This window comes from Acanthochromis polyacanthus, chromosome 7, assembly GCF_021347895.1.
Source record: "Acanthochromis polyacanthus isolate Apoly-LR-REF ecotype Palm Island chromosome 7, KAUST_Apoly_ChrSc, whole genome shotgun sequence".
NCBI lineage: Eukaryota > Metazoa > Chordata > Actinopteri > Pomacentridae > Acanthochromis > Acanthochromis polyacanthus.
Window position 1 is genome coordinate 14,592,044 of NC_067119.1, and position 22,012 is coordinate 14,614,055.

The 22,012-nt window shown below is 41.8% G+C and overlaps 1 protein-coding gene across 1 annotated transcript in view; it reads right to left on the minus strand.

Moving 5' to 3' along the window:
* loxhd1b (lipoxygenase homology PLAT domains 1b) overlaps positions 1-22,012 on the minus strand; it is a 37,233-nt gene that overhangs the window by 5,735 nt on the left and 9,486 nt on the right. Inside the window, exons 11-32 of the mRNA XM_051951208.1 lie at positions 20,997-21,157; positions 20,806-20,892; positions 20,417-20,552; positions 20,159-20,313; positions 18,848-19,008; positions 17,393-17,469; positions 17,121-17,317; positions 15,093-15,285; positions 14,513-14,673; positions 14,086-14,407; positions 12,784-12,935; positions 11,409-11,542; positions 11,092-11,237; positions 10,806-10,910; positions 10,604-10,732; positions 10,364-10,528; positions 9,222-9,403; positions 9,021-9,137; positions 8,664-8,826; positions 6,972-7,126; positions 6,681-6,890; positions 6,462-6,588 (exon numbers count right to left, since the gene is read on the minus strand). Coding sequence (XP_051807168.1) covers positions 6,462-6,588; positions 6,681-6,890; positions 6,972-7,126; positions 8,664-8,826; positions 9,021-9,137; positions 9,222-9,403; positions 10,364-10,528; positions 10,604-10,732; positions 10,806-10,910; positions 11,092-11,237; positions 11,409-11,542; positions 12,784-12,935; positions 14,086-14,407; positions 14,513-14,673; positions 15,093-15,285; positions 17,121-17,317; positions 17,393-17,469; positions 18,848-19,008; positions 20,159-20,313; positions 20,417-20,552; positions 20,806-20,892; positions 20,997-21,157 — 3,435 coding nt within the window. The remainder of the gene's footprint in view (positions 1-6,461; positions 6,589-6,680; positions 6,891-6,971; positions 7,127-8,663; positions 8,827-9,020; positions 9,138-9,221; positions 9,404-10,363; positions 10,529-10,603; positions 10,733-10,805; positions 10,911-11,091; positions 11,238-11,408; positions 11,543-12,783; positions 12,936-14,085; positions 14,408-14,512; positions 14,674-15,092; positions 15,286-17,120; positions 17,318-17,392; positions 17,470-18,847; positions 19,009-20,158; positions 20,314-20,416; positions 20,553-20,805; positions 20,893-20,996; positions 21,158-22,012) is intronic.

The window sequence follows — 22,012 nt, forward strand, 5'->3', positions numbered from 1 at the left end:
ATCTTTAAAAAATTATTTGAAATTTTGCCACCAGCCAGTTAACTTAGCAGAAACACTGGAAATAAGTGAAAACGTGGCCTGGTTTGTCTGAGGGAAGCTAATCCCCTAACAGCACCTTAGGGTGACCAGATCGAAACTCACAGGATGTGGGACAAGGAGTATACTTGTGGGGTACAATGTGGGACGTAGCGGACACTCGCGGCGGACACCAAAACTGCATATGGCACAGCTTGCCAACTGTTCAGTAACATATAATATATACGACTGTAACAAAATAACTATAGATCTACAAATAAAAACTTCTGGTACAAATAAAAACTGCTAGTAAAGAGGTCAAACTTGTAGAGATTAACTACCAATAGGAGCTCACAATAAAGGCTGTCTCATCATATCTTGAGGTATATGAACTGCTGATATATATGAACAAAAGTCACACTCTCACAATTGTCAAATCTCAAGTCAACATGTAGAGCATAAAGTGCAGTAACAATTTATTAGAGGATCAAAGAAAATATAAATCCTCCTAACAAAGCCAGGCTACAGCAACAACTGCAATTCAAATTAGACAGCCACAGCATAAAACAAAAAATAAAACAAGAAGTACAAATCAAAACCTTCAGGAAATAACAATAACTACAATAAATTCAATTGTAAACAAACGTGGAAACGAAACAAGGAAAGCACTGATGAAACATTTAAGATTTTGTCCATAACAACTCTTTCAGTTTTCTCCATCACAGCAACAACAGGTTTTGATTGATTGATGGTAAATTTTTAAGCTGTAATATTTGATTTTTTTTGGAAAGAGTGGAGCTGACACTGATTTTATCACTGTAGACATCCAAGCACACACAGAGCTGCATCCTCCTGTTGAAAGCTAATTCAAGATAAATTTCCTTTCAGCTGTTTCAGGTCTTGGAATATTCAAGTGTCTTTATCTTGTTAAATGAAAGTTTAGGTTTTTCTTTCAAAGTGTTGCCAACTTCAAAAGAGAATTTGGTTGTATTTGCAAGATTAGCTCTGTCTTACTCCAAGGACTGAATTGTACCCTGCAGTGTCTTAACTGAGGTACTTTCCCCACCCAGCACAGTTGGCTGACTCTTTAGGTTTTCCACCTGCTGGCCCTTTTCTGAGATCAAGGCACTGTTTTTATGGAGGGAAGCCTTGTCCTTGTCCAACTGTCCTTCAAGGTGTCGTCTTTTGTCATCTGTCGTCTTGTCTCTGCTGTCTTTTCTGTCTCGTTTCTGCTCTGTTTTCTGTCTCGTCTCTGCTCTCTGCTCTCTTCTGTCTGGTCTCTTGACTGCTCCAGTGCCCGTTTTCCTCAACTCCAGTCCAGTCCACTTTTTGGAGCGATCCGGTCCACGTTTTCCTCAACTGCAGTCCGGTCCACTTTTTGGTCTGATCCGGTCCACGTTTTCCTCAACTCCAGTCCGGTCCACTTTTTGGAGCGATCCGGTCCACGTTTTCCTCAACTCCAGTCCGGTCCACTTTTTGGTCTGATCCGGTCCACGTTTTCCTCAACTCCAGTCCGGTCCACTTTTTGGAGCGATCCGGTCCACGTTTTCCTCAACTCCAGTCCGGTCCACTTTTTGGAGCGATCTGGTCCACGTTTTCCTCAACTGCAGTCCGGTCCACTTTTTTGGAGCGATCCGGTCCACGTTTTCCTCAATTCCAGTCCGGTCCACTTTTTGGTCTGATCCGGTCCACGTTTTCCTCAACTCCAGTCCGGTCCACTTTTTGGAGCGATCCGGTCCACGTTTTCCTCAATTCCTGTCCGGTCCACTTTTTGGTCTGATCCGGTCCATGTTTTCCTCAACTCCAGTCCGGTCCACTTTTTGGTCTGATACGGTGCATGTTTTCCTCAACTCCGGTCCGGTCCACTTTTTGGAGCGATCCGGTCCACGTTTTCCTCAACTCCAGTCCGGTCCACTTTTTGGAGCGATCCGGTCCACGTTTTCCCCAACTCCAGTCCGGTCCACTTTTTGGAGCGATCTGGTCCACGTTTTCCTCAACTGCAGTCCGGTCCACTTTTTGGTCTGATCCGGTCCACGTTTTCCTCAATTCCAGTCCGGTCCACTTTTTGGTCTGATCCGGTCCACGTTTTCCTCAAATCCAGTCCGGTCCACTTTTTGGAGCAATCCGGTCCACGTTTTCCTCAACTGCAGTCCGGTCCACTTTTTGGTCTGATCCGGTCCACGTTTTCCTCAACTGCAGTCCGGTCCACTTTTTGGAGCGATCCGGTCCACTTTTTCCTCAACTCCAGTCCGGTCCACTTTATGGAGCGATCCGGTCCACGTTTTCCTCAACTACAGTCCGGTCCACTTTTTGGAGCGATCCGGTCCACGTTTTCCTCAACTACAGTCCGGTCCACTTTTTGGAGCGATCCGGTCCACTTTTTGGAGCGATCCGGTCCACGTTTTCCTCAACTCCAGTCCGGTCCACTTTTTGGTCTGATCCGGTCCACATTTTCCTCAACTCCAGTCCGGTCCACTTTTTGGTCTGATCCCGTCCACGTTTTCCTCAACTGCAGTCCGGTCCACTTTTTGGAGCGATCCGGTCCATGTTTTCCTCAACTCCAGTCCGGTCCACTTTTTGGTCTGATCCGGTCCATGTTTTCCTCAACTCCAGTCCGGTCCACTTTTTGGTCTGATACGGTGCATGTTTTCCTCAACTCCGGTCCGGTCCACTTTTTGGAGCGATCCGGTCCACGTTTTCCTCAACTCCAGTCCGGTCCACTTTTTGGAGCGATCCGGTCCACGTTTTCCTCAACTCCAGTCCGGTCCACTTTTTGGAGCGATCCGGTCCACGTTTTCCTCAACTGCAGTCCGGTCCACTTTTTGGTCTGATCCGGTCCACGTGTTCCTCAATTCCAGTCCGGTCCACTTTTTGGTCTGATCCGGTCCACATTTTCCTCAAATCCAGTCCGGTCCACTTTTTGGAGCGATCCGGTCCACGTTTTCCTCAACTGCAGTCCGGTCCACTTTTTGGTCTGATCCGGTCCACGTTTTCCTCAACTGCAGTCCGGTCCACTTTTTGGAGCGATCCGGTCCACATTTTCCTCAACTCCAGTCCGGTCCACTTTATGGAGCGATCCGGTCCACGTTTTCCTCAACTACAGTCCGGTCCACTTTTTGGAGCGATCCGGTCCACTTTTTGGAGCGATCCCGTCCACGTTTTCCTCAACTCCAGTCCAGTCCACTTTTTGGTCTGATCCGGTCCACATTTTCCTCAACTCCAGTCCGGTCCACTTTTTGGTCTGATCCCGTCCACGTTTTCCTCAACTGCAGTCCGGTCCACTTTTTGGAGCGATCCGGTCCACGTTTTCCTCAACTCCAGTCCGGTCCACTTTTTGGTCTGATCCGGTCCACGTTTTCCTCAACTGCAGTCTGGTCCATTTTTTGGTCTGATCCGGTCCACGTTTTGGAGCGATCCGGCTGTGGTCCACCCCATCACCTTCACTGAGCTGAAGGACCGTCAGCATATGGCGGTCCTGGCCATCGTGGTTTGGTAAATGGTAAATAGACTTGCTCTTATATAGCGCTTTTACAACAATTGCTCCCATTCACCGAGACATACACACTAATGTGCATGTTGCTAATCAACCTGCAACATCAGTCAGTATACATTCATACATGGAACAGTCACTGGTAGGCAATTCGGGGTTCAGAATCTTGCCCAAGGAAACTTCAGCATGCAGCACATGACTAGGCGAGAGCGGGAATCGAACCGTCGACCCTTCGATCATTGGACGACCCGCTCTACCACCTGAACCACAGCCCTCCCTCGTTATGGCCTATGCCACCGATAAATGCGTGGGCAACATTTACAACTTTGAGAAGGTCTTCACGGCGATGATCCTGGCAGCGTTTGCCTTCGTGGTGTTCTGCAACATCATGATTCTCTGGGCATTGAGGCAGTCAGGGCCCGGCAGTGCCGAGATGCACCCCGTGAAAAAGAGAGCCTTCAAGATGGTGCTCGTTATCCTGGCCATCATAGTGTTCAACTACTTCCCACCTGTTGCACTGTTCCCCTTCCAAGAATACTTCTCTCCTGACGTGTTTCGCTGCTACATTCACTACGTCGCCTTCGGCTTGATGGACTTCAGCAGCACCATTCAGCCAATGCTCTATCTGTCAAAGGAAAAGCTGTCATGTGGCCTCAGCTGCTGCTGGACCAGCATCACACCAAACCTATAGGGCTACATGCTAACTGAACTTTTTTTTGTCCTGCAAGAGCTGTTTGATGAATGTACTGTTGTTAAATGTAAGAGAATAAGTTATGTTGTTGCTTGATCACATGTTGAAAATGCTGCTTAATAAAACATGGATTGTGTGGTGGTTTCTGATGTCTGAGAGACTAAATTTAAAGTTCTGTGCAAACTTTAAACAGAATAGAGGCAAGATGTAGAGATATACATTTTAAAAGAATGCATAAAAAGTCTCTTGCACTTATCAGTCATTATCGAATGATAATTCAAGAATTACCTCTTAGTTGCAGCTTTCAAAGACACCTGCTTTCTCTAAACTGAGTATAGAAGTAATGGAGGTGAATGGAATATAGCTTATGCTGTTTAACCCTCCTGCTGTCCTCATTTACGGGCACCAAAAAATATTGTTTCCTTGTCTAAAAAAATATCCACAAATTCAGCAAAAAATTCCGCAAATTTTTGAACATTTGCAAAACATTCATGAAGAAAATTTCAATAATTCCTTCAAGTGTGCCTTAAAATTTTTATTTTAAAAAAATCCCCAAATTTGCCAAGAAATTCTTGAAATGCTTTCAAAAAATGGGCAAAAATCTTAAAAAAATTAGTAAAAATATCTAGAGTGATTACATATATATCAGTAAAACTTGTCATATTTTCTTTAAGAACATTCACATAAAAATCAAACAAAATCCAGCGAATTCTGCTGGAGTTTGGTTGATTTTTATATGAATGTTCTTAAAGAAACATTTTAAGTATTTATTTTTTTCCACCAAAAAGTGTTCAAAGATTTCCCAAAAATGTTTAAAATGTGGATATCAGAAGTTTCGCTATGAAAATATATACTTTTTCCACATCTTCAAACTGTAAACCGGGTCAGTTTTGACCCGCAGGACGACGTAAGGGTTAAAATATTCAGAAATGTAAATAATGTTGTGGTTACTCAGGATAATCCGCAGACCTCACAGTGGTTGATCCTCTTTCCAACAAAGAAATAATCCAGCTGAAATCACATGGCATTTTCTTCTGTTTCTTTTATTTATTTATTCTATTTAAGAATGTTTTTTTTTATTTATTTGAATTACCTGTCCCTCTTAAGTGCTGTACAGCAATATGCTACATATTTCAAAGTCTCAGTATGAGACTTTGCAGCATTTTACTGGAAGCAGGGTTCTTGGTCTAAAAACAGTCCGGGTTTTGTTTGGTCTGTTAAAAACAACAGCTGGGATGTAGTCCAGTGTTTCTGTGGACAGAGGGGAAGCATGTGAGGTGTGAGGTGAGGGGGCGTGGCCTATGCGCTGTCAGTCAGCAGGTGTAGATTAGACCACATGGTGAATGTTTGCTGTTAAAACTGAGCTGCCCAGTGTGCTCAGATGCAGTCCCTCACAACGATAAACCCAGGACGGTTCTAGAAGAGATTAAAATTGTCAGTAAAATTCAGGTGTGCCAGAGCCAGGTGCTCAAACTGAGGAGTCTAGAAAAACGCTGGGCACTACCAGACAGAGTCAGTATGGACCCGCTGATAAACACCGACTTATCACAGCTTTTCAGAGAGGTGAAGAGGTCCATAAAATCCCTTTTAGTCAGCTCTGCCGCCGGGGCCTGCCGTTTGTGTCGACGTGAATAATCACACGGCATATGGAGGATGGGATGGACTGTAACAGCTCCGGAAGTTTGTCCAGGATTACGGCAACAGTGGCGCCACGAAAAGACCGAGTGATGGTGTTGAAGAAACGGATGTTTCTGACAATACTGTTGCCGACGATGAGTGTCGTGGGATTGAACAGAGGACGAGGTGACCAGCAACGCCTCCATCTGGAGCTGGGGAGTGCTTCGATGGCATATTCGGGCGACGGGCAGGGAGAGGAGCCGGAGCTGTAGCTGGTCGTCTGTCCATCCGCCGTATTGTCGAGGCGGGCTGTTCAGTGGGAGGAGAGTCCTTGTGCCGACGGTAGTGCCTGACCTGGTGAAGGGGAGCCACATGGGCTGCGGCCCCTCTAAAATTCAGAATCAAGTTATCATATAACTATTAGCACAAACACAAATAAATATATTTCCACCAATGTTGAATCATTTCTTTAACTTTAAATAATTAAGTACAAACTGTAAAAATAACTGATCTGATAAATCGTACCAAAAAATTGTATTTTGTTCTGTTATGGCTGGTGTTTGACAGAATTTTCAAAAGGTTCTCTTATGTTTGTCTTTTGCTTCAAGAAAGCACATTTCATCATATTCAAATCCCATCCTTACTTACTTGGACCCTCTTCCACCGCTGCCACCTTTTTCTTCTTTTTCTTCTTGTTGGCATTTCTGTCTAGTCCTAGTTTGGCCTGAGCCATCTTCTTAGAATATGGATCAGTGCTTCTTTCACCCTCATACCCCTAAACCAGACACAGAACAGACAGATTGGACTGCAGCAGCAATCATACACAAGGAACAATATGGCATTCATATTAACCAAAGTTCAACAAACCTTGACAAAGAAGGTCCTCTCTATTCGTTTGTCCTCCTTCTTCTTTGACAGCCAGCGCTCACACAGGAACATGTACACCTCTTCTGTTTCAACATCCAGCACCTCCACCTGGTCCAGGTACCAGTCAGCCCCTACCATGGAGTTATCATGACGAATGCGAATCTTGAACACTTGCCCCAGATCCACAGCCTCGATAGTGAACTTGTCCACCTAAGACACCAAACAGAATTGAACAGATTTTGATGAGTTTTACACACCAACAGTAATGTGACCGTACTTTCCCCCACATACCTCTCCTCTCTCAAACTTGTTCTTGTTGTTTTCAGATTTGGCGAGTTTGCGTTCTCCTGTGTCTCCCAGGTCTCCGTAAATGGTGAGAAAAGCGTTGGCATCGGTTCCTGCTCCGTACATGTCACCTGTCCGCACTGACACCGTGTACGTGTGGGCTGTGATGGAAGAAAAAATGCTGTGAATTAAGCAGATGCACACCTTGTTTGTCCACAGGTTTTTAAAACTATAGGGCCGCAAAATTAAGAATATTCAGATTTGGAATTTTCCCTCTTTAATGAATTGTGTGGCTTTCAGTCCAGCATTATGTGTGTTCATCTGGTATAATATCTCAAAGTTTGACTTATATTGTCCTCCCTATTAAATCCTTTACCTCAGACCCTTTTTTAAATTAAAGCTTGTCAGTAAAAGCTTGCAAACAGATTGTTTCTTAGACTGTGAAAATAGCGGGCAGCATATTTGAACCCTTCACTGAGTATGTGCCTCTATAGATGACAACAAAGAAGAGGTTTAAAACTACCATTTTGCTGTGTATACTCTATTTTTTTTATAAAATAGGGAACTATTGCTGCTTGTGCTATTTTAAAAATGCCTTGTATGGCTTTAAATGAGAGGTATAGGTACCTTGGAGAACTGTTGCTGTTATAAAAGCAAGGGTTGGTCACACCAAACACTGATTTGACTCAGTTTTTTTCTGTTTATTGTATTTTGCAAGAAGTCAGTTGATCAATAAAAATAATTTAGGTGTCGTTTAAGTGGGTGAATTATCCATCCAACCACACTGACACATACCCGTATATCCATCAGCTAATACTGAAATTCATCATGCCTCATCTGTACATGTAAAAGTATCTTCATTATATCTTTACTTTTAGCCTATATTGTACTTCTGTGTTTCATGTCCTGTTTCTTCCATGCCTCATTAGTAGCTGGCAACACTAGCATGTAAGTTTCCCTGGTGATGAATCAAAAAAGTTGATCTTATCTTATTGTTTAAAGAAGTTGACTGTTAACACATCCAGAATCATTCATTTGAAGCTTTGTTCCTGCACACTTGGTTTCAACTTGTGAGGGAAACATGTGCATCTTTATCTCCTAAATTCTCCTTTATGTTCACCCTCTAGTCTCCAACTGTCTGTCTGCCATTTAGTGCAGAGCAGTAGTGGGCTTTCAGAGATTATTCAGAGAAAACAGCTGCCTGCCGTGGCCAGAAACTGTGCCATGAGCACCGTGAGAATGAACCAAACAGTGAAGCTGCAGGCCGGACAGATAAAGCATGAAAACTCAGCATAAAGCTCCATAAAGCAGAAGGGGGCTGCAGATTAAGGCAGGTTCATCACTATGAATAACCCCTTTCACACAGTTTTCTCATTTTGTACATTATTATTAGAAAGATCTGGATTATAATCAAGTATGTGACTGCTGTATTATTTGCAAAGCATCCTTCAAAGTACAGATATCACTAGTTTAAGTAGTCATTATGCAGAAAATCAGCACCTGTGAGTACTATATTATGTGTAGTGGTATTTTACTGGGATGGGGGCTCTCGCCTGGGTTACTTTGAAGTACTCTTAACTATTTTAATCTGCAGGGTAGTGGTTTAATGGAAATACTTATTCCGGATTTGTCCATAAGTACAGTACTTGAGAATATGTACTTCATTACATTCCAACGCTGAAAACAGGTCAAACCTACTTTCCAAAGCATCCTCCACCTCTGTTTCAGTCCTCTTCAGCGTCCCATCCCTGAGGAGTTTCTCTGTGATGATGTCCGAGGAGACCAGCTCCCTCACCGTCTCCCCGTCATCCTCAGACTTGGCGAGCCAGCACTCACATGGGAAAATAGTCGTCTCTGAACCCTGCCACACAAACAAATCCCCAAGCCAGGCTCAGCTGTGTCTCTCTAACATGGAAGAAAAGTGGAGCTGACTCTAAGAGATTTGCAGGCCGGACGTTGCTAATTTATTGATTTGTGAATAATTTAATTGCGGGCACTTATAAGGAAACTCTTAATGATGCACTTATCCGAGCATTTCAAGTGGATTTTTTCTACCTTTCCTTTCCTGAGCTGTCGCCTGATCTCCACTCTGTCGAGGTGCCATCCTGGGTTGGTTCCCCTGTTGTCATGTCCTATCCTGATTTTCTCTATAACATCACCGATATCCTCCAGCTGTGAAAGCAGAACTTACAATTACAATTTACAGAGCAGCAGTTAGTGTTTTAAAGGCTTTATAGTCTAAATCCACACTCTCACCTCCACAATAAACATGTCCTCAGCTCCCCTCTCAAAGTATAGACGTCGCTCTCTCTTGTTGACACAAAGATGTTTCTGCTGCGTGCAAACCCCCTTCTGTCCGTACAGAACTATAAACACATCAGCGTCTGTTCCCGCTCCAAACACATCACTGGTGTATATCTTTATCTCATACGGCACAACTGAAAGTATCAAAGGAGAGGGTTTGTTTGGTGATATTTGAGCTGGAGAATATTTCAACACAGCTTTGACACTTTGTGGAGCCCCTAACGTCCCAAAAAACATTGTAGCAGCAGAAGATGTTAATTTGTGTGTTCAAGGAAGTATTTTATAGGAACAAGATAAAAATAATAAATAATTCTATGACCACTTTGGGAGCTCTTTAACATATATTGCATGCAGAACTTTTAGTATATTTCATTGTTATGGCATTTGAGGATTTACATTTTGTAGAAACAAATAGAGTTGGAGATTTTTCTTTATATTGCAGGTATATTTTTGGCCCATGATTTTACTTTGATGGTCATACTCAGCAAGATTTTGAATGCAGAATGCATTTTAATGTAAAAAAAAAAACATTTGATAATTGTGCACAGTTATGTAAAATCAAATTAAAATGTTAGAGTCCACTTTCTAAAGATGCTATAATATTTAAGGAGTCTACAGTTTTTTTTTCATATTTATAGACTTTTTGGGGGGATTTTTTTGTTTTTACAGATGATTAAATGCTGATGGACTCCTGCTACAAAACTGAGCGATGAGACAGACTTTGACCTAACATTAAACCTTAGTTTTGCATTTTTTGCTTGTTAAAAGCAAAAATGAAGTAGTTGTCATGGATGCAACGTGATTTGTCGTTGTGATTTGGGCTGTTACATGTGTGAGTCAAATGGCAGAATCTTGCTATGGTGCTTTCTAAAAGGCTGGAAATCACAACAACATCATTATACCCCTCACAGTCGACGCTCTGACAAGCACTGTTCTCCAGAAAGAGTGCTCTGAATACATTTTACAGCTAATGCTTCCACACTTTCATCAGAGTAAAACTTTGCATAAAGCACTTTTACAAGGATATTTCTCAATCAGCGCTCTGCTACTTTCACTAATGGACCCGAGTATTCCTCACACAGCTGTTCACTCACATGGCATGTAGAATTCAGTCTGTAACTCAGCAGGATAAAGATCCCTCACTATCGCACCGTCATCCTCTCCTTTATCCAACCAGCGGCCACAAGGGAAGCGAAGCCTCTGACCCTGTGAGGGGGCATCAATCTCCACCCAGTCCAAGAACCAACCAGACGAACCCCCTGAAAGTGGAAAAATATTGATTAGTTTCTAACACTGTGCTGCCTCTGTCAGAATAGAGCCTTTTCTTTCCCTACCTGAGTTGTCATGCCCAATTCTAAGCTTTTCCAAGTCTCCCAAGTCCACGGCCTCAACGGTGAACTCATTGATCATCCCCTGTTCAAATTTATTCTTATAGTTCTTACAAGCTTTTAGGTTGACGATCCCTGCGAGTGACATGAAGATGATTATCATTAAGCCAATAACACATAGAATGGGGCTGCTGGTGAATTATCAAACCTGTATCATCGTTTTCACCAAAGAGGATGGCAAAGACGTTGGCATCAGTTCCGGCATACTTCTTCTCTCCAGTTTTTATTTTAAGAGTATATGTAGTAGACATGGCTGCAAGATAAATTGAATAAGTCAGTATTTTAAACATTTTCATCTTCACACTAATACACGAGTCCCTCTTTGTTCTCATCTACACCTGCATTTTTCACAGCACTTAGATAAATACTTAAACACAGACTCCTTTTATCTCGTCCCTCTACTAAAACATAAGCCGACTTTGAAACTGCGCTACATTTCTGCTCGAGCCCCAGAGTGGCTCCCGTCCCCTCCCCGTCGTCGTCCTTCCACATGAAGGCCTCGTCCACAGGAACCAGCTCTCTCGCGATCTGCCCGTCGTCCTCATCCACTGCCAGCCACCGGTTACATGGGAAGTAGTATCTGCAGAGCCGAGAAAGACCTCTTATCAGCTCTAGCTCAAAGATGACATGCTGTTATGTGACCATCAGCTGTGTAATTACACAAGACTATTAATCTTTAAAGGGTACAGTGGGCTCTTTTGTGATCTCTAATTGACCAGCTGAGCACAGCTGTATGTTGGGTTTCACCTACGTTGTATCATCCTTAGTGTCCACTATCTCCACACGATCTAGGTACCAAGATGAGTAGGACTGAGTGTTGTCATGACGGATTCGCAGCTTCTTCAGAGGACCCAAATCAATAGCTGCCACGATGAAAACATCCTCCTGCAAAATACAGCAAACCAGAGATGTTGTTGTGTTGCAGACATTACTTTTTTTTATTGATTTTTCTGCAAGATAAGAGAGGAAGGTGGGATGGTGTGCAACCAGTCGAGGACAAAGTGTTCAGAGATTCAAAGTAGTATCAGGGTTGTACAACAGCTCAGTCATATATGAGAAAATGTAGAATCTGTTAGGCAGAATAACCCCTTTTGCACAGCTTTATTATTGTTGAGTTATTTTTTAATCACCTTATATGCAGCTGGGTGGTTTCATCCATCCATATATTATGTGCTGATGATTTGTTTAGCATGAAAAATATGAATCTGCTGTCAGATACATGTAATGCAGTTTAAAGTATCATTTGCCCCTCAGAGATGCAGCAGAATTGAGCTACAACACATAAATCTGACAGAAACAATCTCACAATGAGCTCAATTCAGAAACTGTTCTGAAGCTTTTGATTGCATCACATGACTTGCTTGCTCAGTTCACAAACAAGTCATGTGGTAATTCCCATGTGTGGGAAAATACTGTTGAAAGCTCCAGAAGAGGTAAAAAGATTGCTTTCAAGGTCAAGGATAAATCTTCCATCTTGGCTTCCTGTTTTGTTTCTGTCACTTAAAGTGTCTTTAATCCGAATTTTCTCACTGATTCCTGTCAGAAATAAATAAAGAGCTAGCGGATGTTTTTATGGACAAGGATTCCACATCGCTGAATGACAACAAGCTATTGTTGCTTTTGATCTGTGAGTTTAAATTAAAATTGTGTGTGGCCGTGGGTTTTGTGTTCCCACAGAGCCAGGTGTAAAGAAGAGATGAATAATTCACAGGTGTGGATAAAATAATGAGTAAAAGTAGGGCAGGTTCAATGACACAGAGGACTCCACTCACAGCTGGCTTGCCTGCAGGAGAGAATACACTCCCACCCACACCACAGTGCAAGGCTCATGTTGCGTGGAAATGCATGAATCTTTGACTGACTGCTGGTTAATTTTCATCCAGATACCCTTCCAGGAAAAGATGTGTGGAAAGATAGGCATCTCTGATGAAAGTTAATGTAAGAATTATTATATGAATGTCAGGCGGTGGGATATAAAAAATTAATTTTTATGAACCACAAAAGAGCATGCTTCCCAGAATATTTCCAACTTGCAACATTTTTGAATATATATAATCACTTTCTTTGATTTAATCTTGTTGATTTAGAAAGTCACCGATGGTTCCTTTCTGATTAACCCCTCGTACCTGCCCACGCTCAAATTTGTTGAGGTTGTCAGAATTCTTCAGGTAGCGCTCTCCGGTGTCTCCGTTTTCCCCATAAATATTAATGAAGACGTTGGCGTCGGTCCCGGCTCCCAGCATGTCACCAGTGAAGACACACACTTCGTAGGTGTTGACTGTCAGACAATACAAGGGATGAATTACTAGCACCTCTTTAACTCGTCACGCATGTCGGTCAGGAAACTGTGTGGAAATCAAACCGTGCACGTCTACAACATCAACACTGAGTACAGGATACAAAAATGTCCAAGAAAATGTTAAAATGGAGCAAATAACCAATTCTTCTTATGCACAAACCTATGTAGAATGTAGAGGTGGTACCAGGAGGCTGCTGTTAAAACCTTATCTACTGTAAGTACTGTATTAAAGGCATCCACTGAAAACCAATCTAATTTAAATGAACTCATCAACTAATAAAACAGCCTTTTCTCTCATCTTGTGGTACTGTGCCGTAATCACAGTGGTTATAGCTGTAGCTAATTCTCTTTTCATGATTGACCAATGATGCAGTAAAAGGCAGTGTTGACACTAAAAGTTCCTAAAGAAGAAAACCATAATGAAGACAGTGGAAATGTAGGTTAAAAACACAGTTGGGTACCTGGTTTGCACAGTCAACAACTTCAATGAAATGACTTCAGTTGTGAACAGAATTCACGCTGTTAACTCGTGATGCTCCAGGAATTGTAAATGAGATGAGGGATGAATATAGAAAGTGAGATGTTCCCTCTCTATTGTTTTGGAGTTACAATCCTTATCATTTCAGTTCTGCTTGATTTAATGACACCATTATACAGTATGTGCATGAATTTAATCTAGCATCTGCTTGCTTATTTTCCTGTAAATACCTTATGCATTTGAATCCAGTGCGGTGATGATGGACAAAGCCAGTGAACATGCCAGTTACTATATGGAGAGGTAATTAAGGAGTGTAATGGTAATGGCAGAGCTAATGTCAGCTACAAACTGTATCAAAAATATGTTCAAAATGATAATGTTACCCAATTGTATGGAGATTTTTCTAAGGAAATATGCTCTGTTTTATGTGCTTTAAATGACGTAATCTTAATATCTGTGAGTGATACATTAGAAAAAGCCTAAATGATTTGTTGCATTTTTCCTTTGGCAGCATAACCAGACTGACAGGTTTTGTTTTCGTTTGTGTTGCCAGTTCTTTGGCTGCTCAGCTGTCAGGGAAAGTCCTCAGTTAATGTTCTCCTCTTCTGTCTCTGCAGTCCAGCGTCACATTCAGTTCCACTTATTTCTTACCTTCCAGCTCTTCTGCTTCTTCAGGCAGCAGCTCCACCACCAGCTCGCCGTCCTCCTCTCCTGTAGCCAGCCAGCGAGAACAGGGGAAATGATAGGTCAGCACCACTTCTCGCATCTCCTCTCCTTCCTCCTCATCCTCATCTTCCTCATCCTTCTTCTTTTTCTTCTTCTTTTTCTTGTCGTCCTTCTTCTTCTCTTTGGGCACCAAAGCCATGATTAGATGTTTGACGTCCACCGTGTCCAGGAACCAGCCCGATCCGATCCCGGAGCCGTCATGACCGATACGTATCTTGAAGATCTTCCCTACATCTTTAGCCTCCATCTGGGGAACAGTTGCAATGTTTCAATTCAAAACGCTCTTTGGCATTCAGATTTAACTTGTATGATTCATTTTTGAGCAAATGAAAACAGGAAATCTGATTGGTACCTTGAATATTTCTGTGGTGTTGCGCTCATAGTTGTTGGATCGACTTTCCAGTGTGATAATCTCCGTCTTCCCCTTGTCTCCGTACATTTGGATGAACACTTTGGCATTGGTGCCGGCAAATGTCACATCTCCAGTCACTACTGTTATCTCATAGTTTATCACTGGAGAATTGGACAAGATCAAAGACAACACAAATGATGCTTTGGTCAATCTTAGTGGTAACTCATACAATACATATATGTGTGAGTACATGTAATAAAAACTGCATATAAAGAATTTACTAAAAAAAAAATCTAATTAGAAGTACCATTGAGACTAAATTACAAGGCCAATGCAAGAATAATGTTCTAAATGTTCATATTTAGATTAAAATGACATCTAGATTTTTAGATTATTTGTTAGAAAGCCAGAATTTTAAGTATTTATTGTGTATTCTATCCTAATGGCATTTGTTCTTTTTCAAACACTTTAAAATGATCCTGCTGATGATGAAGTTCTTTGATCTCAAATGAACTGAAATCTTACTGTGAAATACAAGGTGTGTCTATATGCAGTTTCTAATAGTAAGATTGTTTCCTACATTGCTCCATGTCCAGGGTCTCGCTCGGGTAAATCTCCACCTCTGTTTTGCCATCGGCCTCATCCTTGCACAGCCATCGGTGACTGGGGAACATGTAGTGCCTTCCATGAACAGGAACCATAATCTGAACACTGTCCAAGAACCAGCCGGCACGCATGCCTTCGTTGGTGTGGCCAATCATCAGACGGTTGATCTGAAATAAGATTAGATAGATGATGCTGTCTGTAAATTGGTGAATAAAATATATTTTACATGCGTTCACTAATGAAGCACAAAGAAGAAGCTAATCCAGTGCAGTAATGATGACGATAATCATGTCTAATAAAATTGTTTAGATTTACTAACTTGATATTCAAAACATACAGTGAGGTGTAAAAGTATTTGCCCCTGACAGAAATCTTCTATTTTTGCATATTCCTCACACTTAAATGTTCCAGATCATCAATTTAACATATTTATTTGACACAGATTACCCACAAAAGACAAAATATCATTTCATTTTTTATGGTTTAATACAGAGCTACTGAAAACCAATATCACCCCTGTGAAAAATAATTGCCCCCTGAACCTAATAACTGGCAGGTCCACCCTTGGCTGCAACAACTGCAGATAAATGCTTGTGATAGCTGAGTCTTTTACATCACCATGGAAGAATTTCAGCCCACTCTTCTTTGCAGAATAGCTTTCATTTGGTCACATTAGATGGGTTTTGAGCATAGACTGTCCTTTTAAGGTCTTGCTGCAGCATCTCAATTTGATTCAAGTCCAGACTTTGACTCAGCCTCTCCAAACCTTCATTTTGTTCTTTTTGAGTCATTCAAAGGTGGACTTGATTGTGTGCTTTGGGTCGCTGTCATGCTACATAAGCCATCTGTGCTTGAGCTTTAGGTCATGAACTGATGAGTGGATATTCTCCAGGAAGATTTTCTGATAGAGAGCACAATTCATCAGTTATGACAAGTCATCCAGGTTCTGTGGAAACAAAGCATCATGTGTTCCTTTTTTTTTTAGACCCTTTAGCATCTTCACAATGTCAGACAGGCATAGGCGTCAGTTTGGGGTGGGGGGGGGGTGGGGGGGGGGACGTGTCCCCCCCACTTTTTGTCAGGGGTCATTTTGTCTCCAACACATTCAAATTCTTCACATGTAAGTCGTTGTAAACCCAGTTATTTTCAGTAGTATAGAAAATTCCAACGCTCCTGAACGCACCATCCGCACTCGGCCGAGAGTTGCACAGACATGCAGCACACCTTCGTGAGGTTAAAAAGAAAAAAAAACAAAAAAAACGCGCAGATGCTAAATTTGCGCCTGTGCCAAGTGGAAGCTCCGACCAGAGGCGTGCAGGGGCAAAAATTCGGCCCGGGAGAATTAGTACTATAGCGGCCCACAGACCCCTTGACCTGCATGTATTGATGGCTCAATAGCTTGATCCTCCGCCTTTCCTGCAGTGGTTGTGAGTTTGAGCCCAGCTTGTGGCATTTTGCCGCCGTTCTTCGACATTTTCTCAAAGTGCTGTGGTCTCCGTCCCCCCCACTTTTAAAAACAAACTGACGCCCTTGCAGACAGGTATTTAGTGTTGTTCAGGTTCAACAAGTCTGTAATCATATGTAAGCATGGCTGGTGAGATTGAATCCAACTGATAAATTAATTTGGTGATTTGGTAGATTGCTAAGTAAAGGGGCAATTACTTTTCACAAAGAGCAAGCTGGGCTGAAGAGCATTTTTCTTTCATAAAGTGAAATCATCATTGAAAAACTGCATTTAGTGTTTCTTAGGTTATCTTTGTCTTACATTCAAATTAGTTTGATGATCTGAAACATTTAAGTGTGACAAATATGCAACATTAGATTTCTGTAGGGGGACAAATATTTTTTCATAGCACTGTAGTTCATCCAAAGTACCTCAGCAGCATATTTCATTAATACAGGTGACTCCAGATTGAACTGAACTGCAAAATATGTGACTGTCTGCCTTTGACGAATTATGTTTAAAGATTTTCACAGCACTGTCAACATCAAACGCGAGAACCTGTCCAATATCAAAGGTTTCCACAGTGAAGATGTCAACGCGGCCTGTCTCAAAGTAGTTCCCCAGGTTGTTGGCAGAGACCAACAGCATCATCTTGCTGGTGTCTCCTTTTTCTCCGTAAAGCTTGACAAACACATTAGAGTCTGAACTGCCTCCAGGGATGTTACCCGTCTTCACTGCGATGTGATAGTCGACATCTAGCAAACGGAGAGACACAAGCATCAGAGCAAAATTTGAATGCCAAAATTAAATTCCAGTCTTCCCTAACTTACTGTAAAGACGCTGTCCTTCTGAAAATGGCACTAACTCTCTGACAATCTGTCCATCATCCTCGTTGCGGTCCAGCCACCTGCACAGCACAGTTAGTAAATAAACCCTCATTTATCTGTTACATAAATAGACATTCAGTTGCAACAGCTATTGACAATACACTCAGAGAGCACTTTATTAGGGACACCTGCTCATTCATGCGATTATCCAATCAGCTAATCATGTACAAGCAGTGCAAAGCATAAAATAAGTTACAGATACATGTCTGGAGCTAAATTTAGAGGAAAATGGTCACCTCAATGGCTTTGTTTGTGCCAGATGGGCTGGTTTGGGCATTCCTGAAACTGCTGATCTCCTGTGATTTTACTCAGAATGGAACAAAAATCATCCTGTGAGCATTTGTTCATTGGACAGAAATCTGTTGTTGATGAGAAGCATTTTAGAGAAGGACCAGGTTACTGTAGGTTGACAGAAAGTCTATGATAACTCAGATAACTCTTGATACAACTGTAGCAGAAAAGTATCTCGAAATAAACAGTACGTCCAAAGATGAGATGGATGAGCTACAACAGCAAATGACCACATCTGTCAGCAGTTAACGACAGAAATGCAAAATTGGGCAGCTTAAGACTGAAAAAAACTTTTCCTGGTTTAATGAATCTTTATTAATGCTGAGGCTGCAAATGGGAGCTTCAGTATTTGGCATCAGCAGCATGAATCCATGAAGCCAGCCTGCTTGGTGTCAGAAATCCTGGCTGCTGGTAGTGTAATGGTGTGGAGGATGTTTTCTTGGCACGCTTTGGGCTCCTTAATGCTAATCAATCATTGCTCAAATGCGCCAGCCAATCTGAGTATTGTTGACCCCATGCATCCCTCTCAGGTGGCGATGGCTCAGGCTGTTGAAAGGGCTGTCCATCATTTACCTAAGCATCCGTGGGCAAGACACTGAACCCACAGTCCAGTGCTCAATGTCCTGCTGCAGATGGCAGATTGGCACTTTACATGGCAACCCTGCTGCCACTGATGCGTGAGTATGTGTTGAATTGGAAACATTGTAAAGTGCTTTGAATACCATTATGTTAGAAAAGTGCCATGTAAGTGCAGGCTATTTATCATGTCTACAATTTAGCCACCCTCTAATGGCTACTTCCAGCATGATAATGCACCAAGTCAGTGAGCAAAAGCCATCTCAGTGAGTTTTCAAAAACATGTCTGTGACTTTAGTGGACTACTCCCTACAGCAATGAGATCTGGAGGATGAATGAGCAGCTGGCAAATCTGAAGAGCTTGTGTGATGCAAGCTCAAAAGAATGTCTCCAACATCTTATGCAATCCACACCACCAAGAGTTGATGTTTAAAGCCAAAGGGACGCTCTACCCAGAATCAGCATGATGTTCCTACTAAAGTTCTCAGTGAGTGTATGTTTGCTTCTGTATTAACACTGAGAATGATGCACCTGTTGCAGGGAAACTCCACAGCGTGGGCCTCAGCTTGTCCCTCTTCTCTAACAATCACTTTGTCAAGAAACCAGCCGCAGCCTCCCCCTTTGCCGTCATGTCCGATCCTCACTCTGCGGACCTGCCCAATATTTACGGCCTCAATTACAAACTCATCCAGCTGGAAAGAGAACAAAACAGTAAGTAACAACGTGAAACTGTCAAACAGAGGAATGTGCGGTGAAGACAACAGAAAATGCAACTGCTCGATAAAGTGTATGCTTACAGCATTTGTGCTATAGATAGAGTATGACAAATATTAGTCTAGTTTATAAATATGAGACATTTTTCTCTAATTAGGTTAGACTGGAGAATCTGTGAGCGATAGTTTCATGGTATAGCTGCAGCTAACTGTGTGAGTTCATAGCACAGTGGCTAATGCATCACAGTTCTCAAAAGCTCAGTGACCACGAAAGAAAGAGACCAAGACACCTATGACTCCTCTGTCCGTTACAGTTACAAGCTTCAGTAGCTGAGATGGTAGAGACTATGCACACACCTATTGCCTGTCCTTCACCAGTCAAAGTTTTATGGGAGAGTGGCAAAGGCCATTGTTGAAAACAGCTCATATTAAATCCCGACTAGAGCTCAGCAGAAAGCATGTGGGAGACTCTGAAGTCAACTAAAAGAAGCGTCTTCGGTCTAATGAGACCCAAACTGAGCTTTTTAGCCATGAAATAAGATGCTGTTTGGTGGACATCAAACACTTCACATCATCACAAATATACCATTCACACTGGTAAGCTTGTAACCCCTTCAGAGGAGTCATATGTGTCTTGTTGGCTTCCCTCACTAGTCTCTTTTTTGAATGATACTTCAGTTTGTAAAGGATGGCCTGCTCTAGGCAGACTTGCACATGTGTCCTGTTCCTTCCGTTTCATAATTATGAATTTAACTGCAATCCCAGGGTTATTTAATGACTTGGAATTTTCTTGCATCCATCCTCTGACTTTTGTTTTTCTGTAACTTTTTCACAGATTTGCTTTGAGTGTTGTTTTGTCTTTTTGATATAGTTACAGCCATGAGTACTATTTTTCCAGTGACTGGACCTTACAGACACAGGTGTCTTTTTTTTTTTTTTACTACAATCCCTGAGGCAAATTCACTGTCCTCTTTTTTGTAAATTCTTCACCAAAAAAAAAGAAAAGACAAATTAAGCTGACCTTGATTCAATCTTGGAAAGCAATAAAAGGAAAAACTTCCACGACAGGGGAATGCTTTTTATAGGCAATGTTTTCTTCTTTTCTACAGTGCTGATTTAATGTACCCACGTTTCCTTTCTCAAACTTGTTGACGTTATTCTTGCAGTTGACCAGCTCCCGATCTCCAGTGTCTCCTTTGTCTCCAATCAGATTTAGAAAGACAGATGCATCTGTGCCGCTGCCACCGATAGTCCCAGTGCACACTGTCACTCTGTATTTGATCACTGCAGAACAGAATGACATCCTTCATTTTTTACAGCCTCCTCTATGTTTGCAAAGCAGATTTTAATTGCTCATGGTAAATTCTGGTGTGAATACCGTTCGTACCAGGAAACGGCTCGACAATTAGCTCTCCGGTGGCGGGAAGCTCTCTCACAACCTCGTTATCATCTTCGTTAGTGTCCAGCCACCGCTCACAAGGAAATTTATACTTCTCCTTTGTTAATGTCTTCATTATTGTCACCTGATTGTGTAAAGACAATGCAGCAAAAACGGTTTGATTTGACATGCGAGCAGTAGTTTGGATTATCAAGTGTTCAAATACTGGTTGACATTCATTAATATCCTTTGAATTTTCTCCTTTTTTTGTATTAAAGATGAGGTTAAAAAAAGTGATTGAAAGTTTAAAGAAATACATAGATATTTGTATTTTTTGGTCGCTACATGTTTGTTTTGTCCTCAGAATACTAATATCATTAGATTCAAGAAATTCTCACTTTGCTGAGATGCCATCCTGTAAAAGGATTCCGCTTCTCGTGCCAGATACGGAGTTTGGTCAATTTTCCCAAATCAGGCAGCTCCACCTGTGAGTTAACATGAAGATACAAATGGTTTTTTCACACAGCCTTGTTGTGTGACTTGTTAATATTAATGCGTGTGGTGGTGAAATGAATTTAAGGACACTTACAATGAACCTGTCTACCTGTCCCTGCTCAAAATTGTCAGTTTTGTTGTCCAGTCCGATCTCATCTGACTTGCCCTTGTCTCCGTACACCTGGAAGGAGATGTCTGCGTCGGTTCCAGCACCAGGCAGGTCAGAAGTCCAGATCCACAAGGACCAGGGGTGCTCTGAGAGGAGCCAAATCAAATCATGTTTGATTAAGGAAGATTGTCATGGCTTGTTATATCTCAGACAGGATTACTGGAGTCCTATTATCAGCATTATTACTGTGACTAAGAGGTAAATGTACTGTGACTCTTCCCCTGCATTGCCCAGACAGAGCTTAACAAGTGTCCTTTACACACTTGGGGCCAGCAGAAATTTTGGGTTTATGGAAGTAGTGACAAGACATTGAAGACAAATTCTACTTTCTCAACATTTTGGTGGAAACTCTGAAATGGCATTTTTGGTTGTTAAAATATTCTCAGGCTAGAAGCTACACACGTGGACAAAATTGTTGGTACCCCTCAGTTAAAGAAGGAAAAACCCACAATTCTCACTGAAATCACTTGAAACTCACAAAAGTAACAATAAATAAAAATTTATTGAAAATTAAATAATCAAAAACAGCCATTACTTTTGAATTGTTGATTAACATAATTATTTAAAAAAACAAACTAATGAAACAGGCCTGGACAAAAATGATGGTACCTCTATAAAAGATTGAAAACTATTTGACCAGAGTGACATGATTAACTCAGGTGTGTCATTTAATTGACATCACAGGTGTTTCCAAACTCATAATCAGTCAGTCTGCCTATTTAAAGGGAGACAAGTAGTCACCCTGCTGTTTGGTGAAAAGGTGTGTACCACACTGAACATGGACAACAGAAAGCGAAGGAGAGAATTGTCCCAGGACATCCGAAAAAAAATGATAGACAAACATCTTAAAGGTAAAGGCTATAAGACCATCTCTAAACAGCTTGAAGTTCCTGTGACAACAGTGGCTCATATTATTCAGAAGTTCAAGACCCACGGGACAG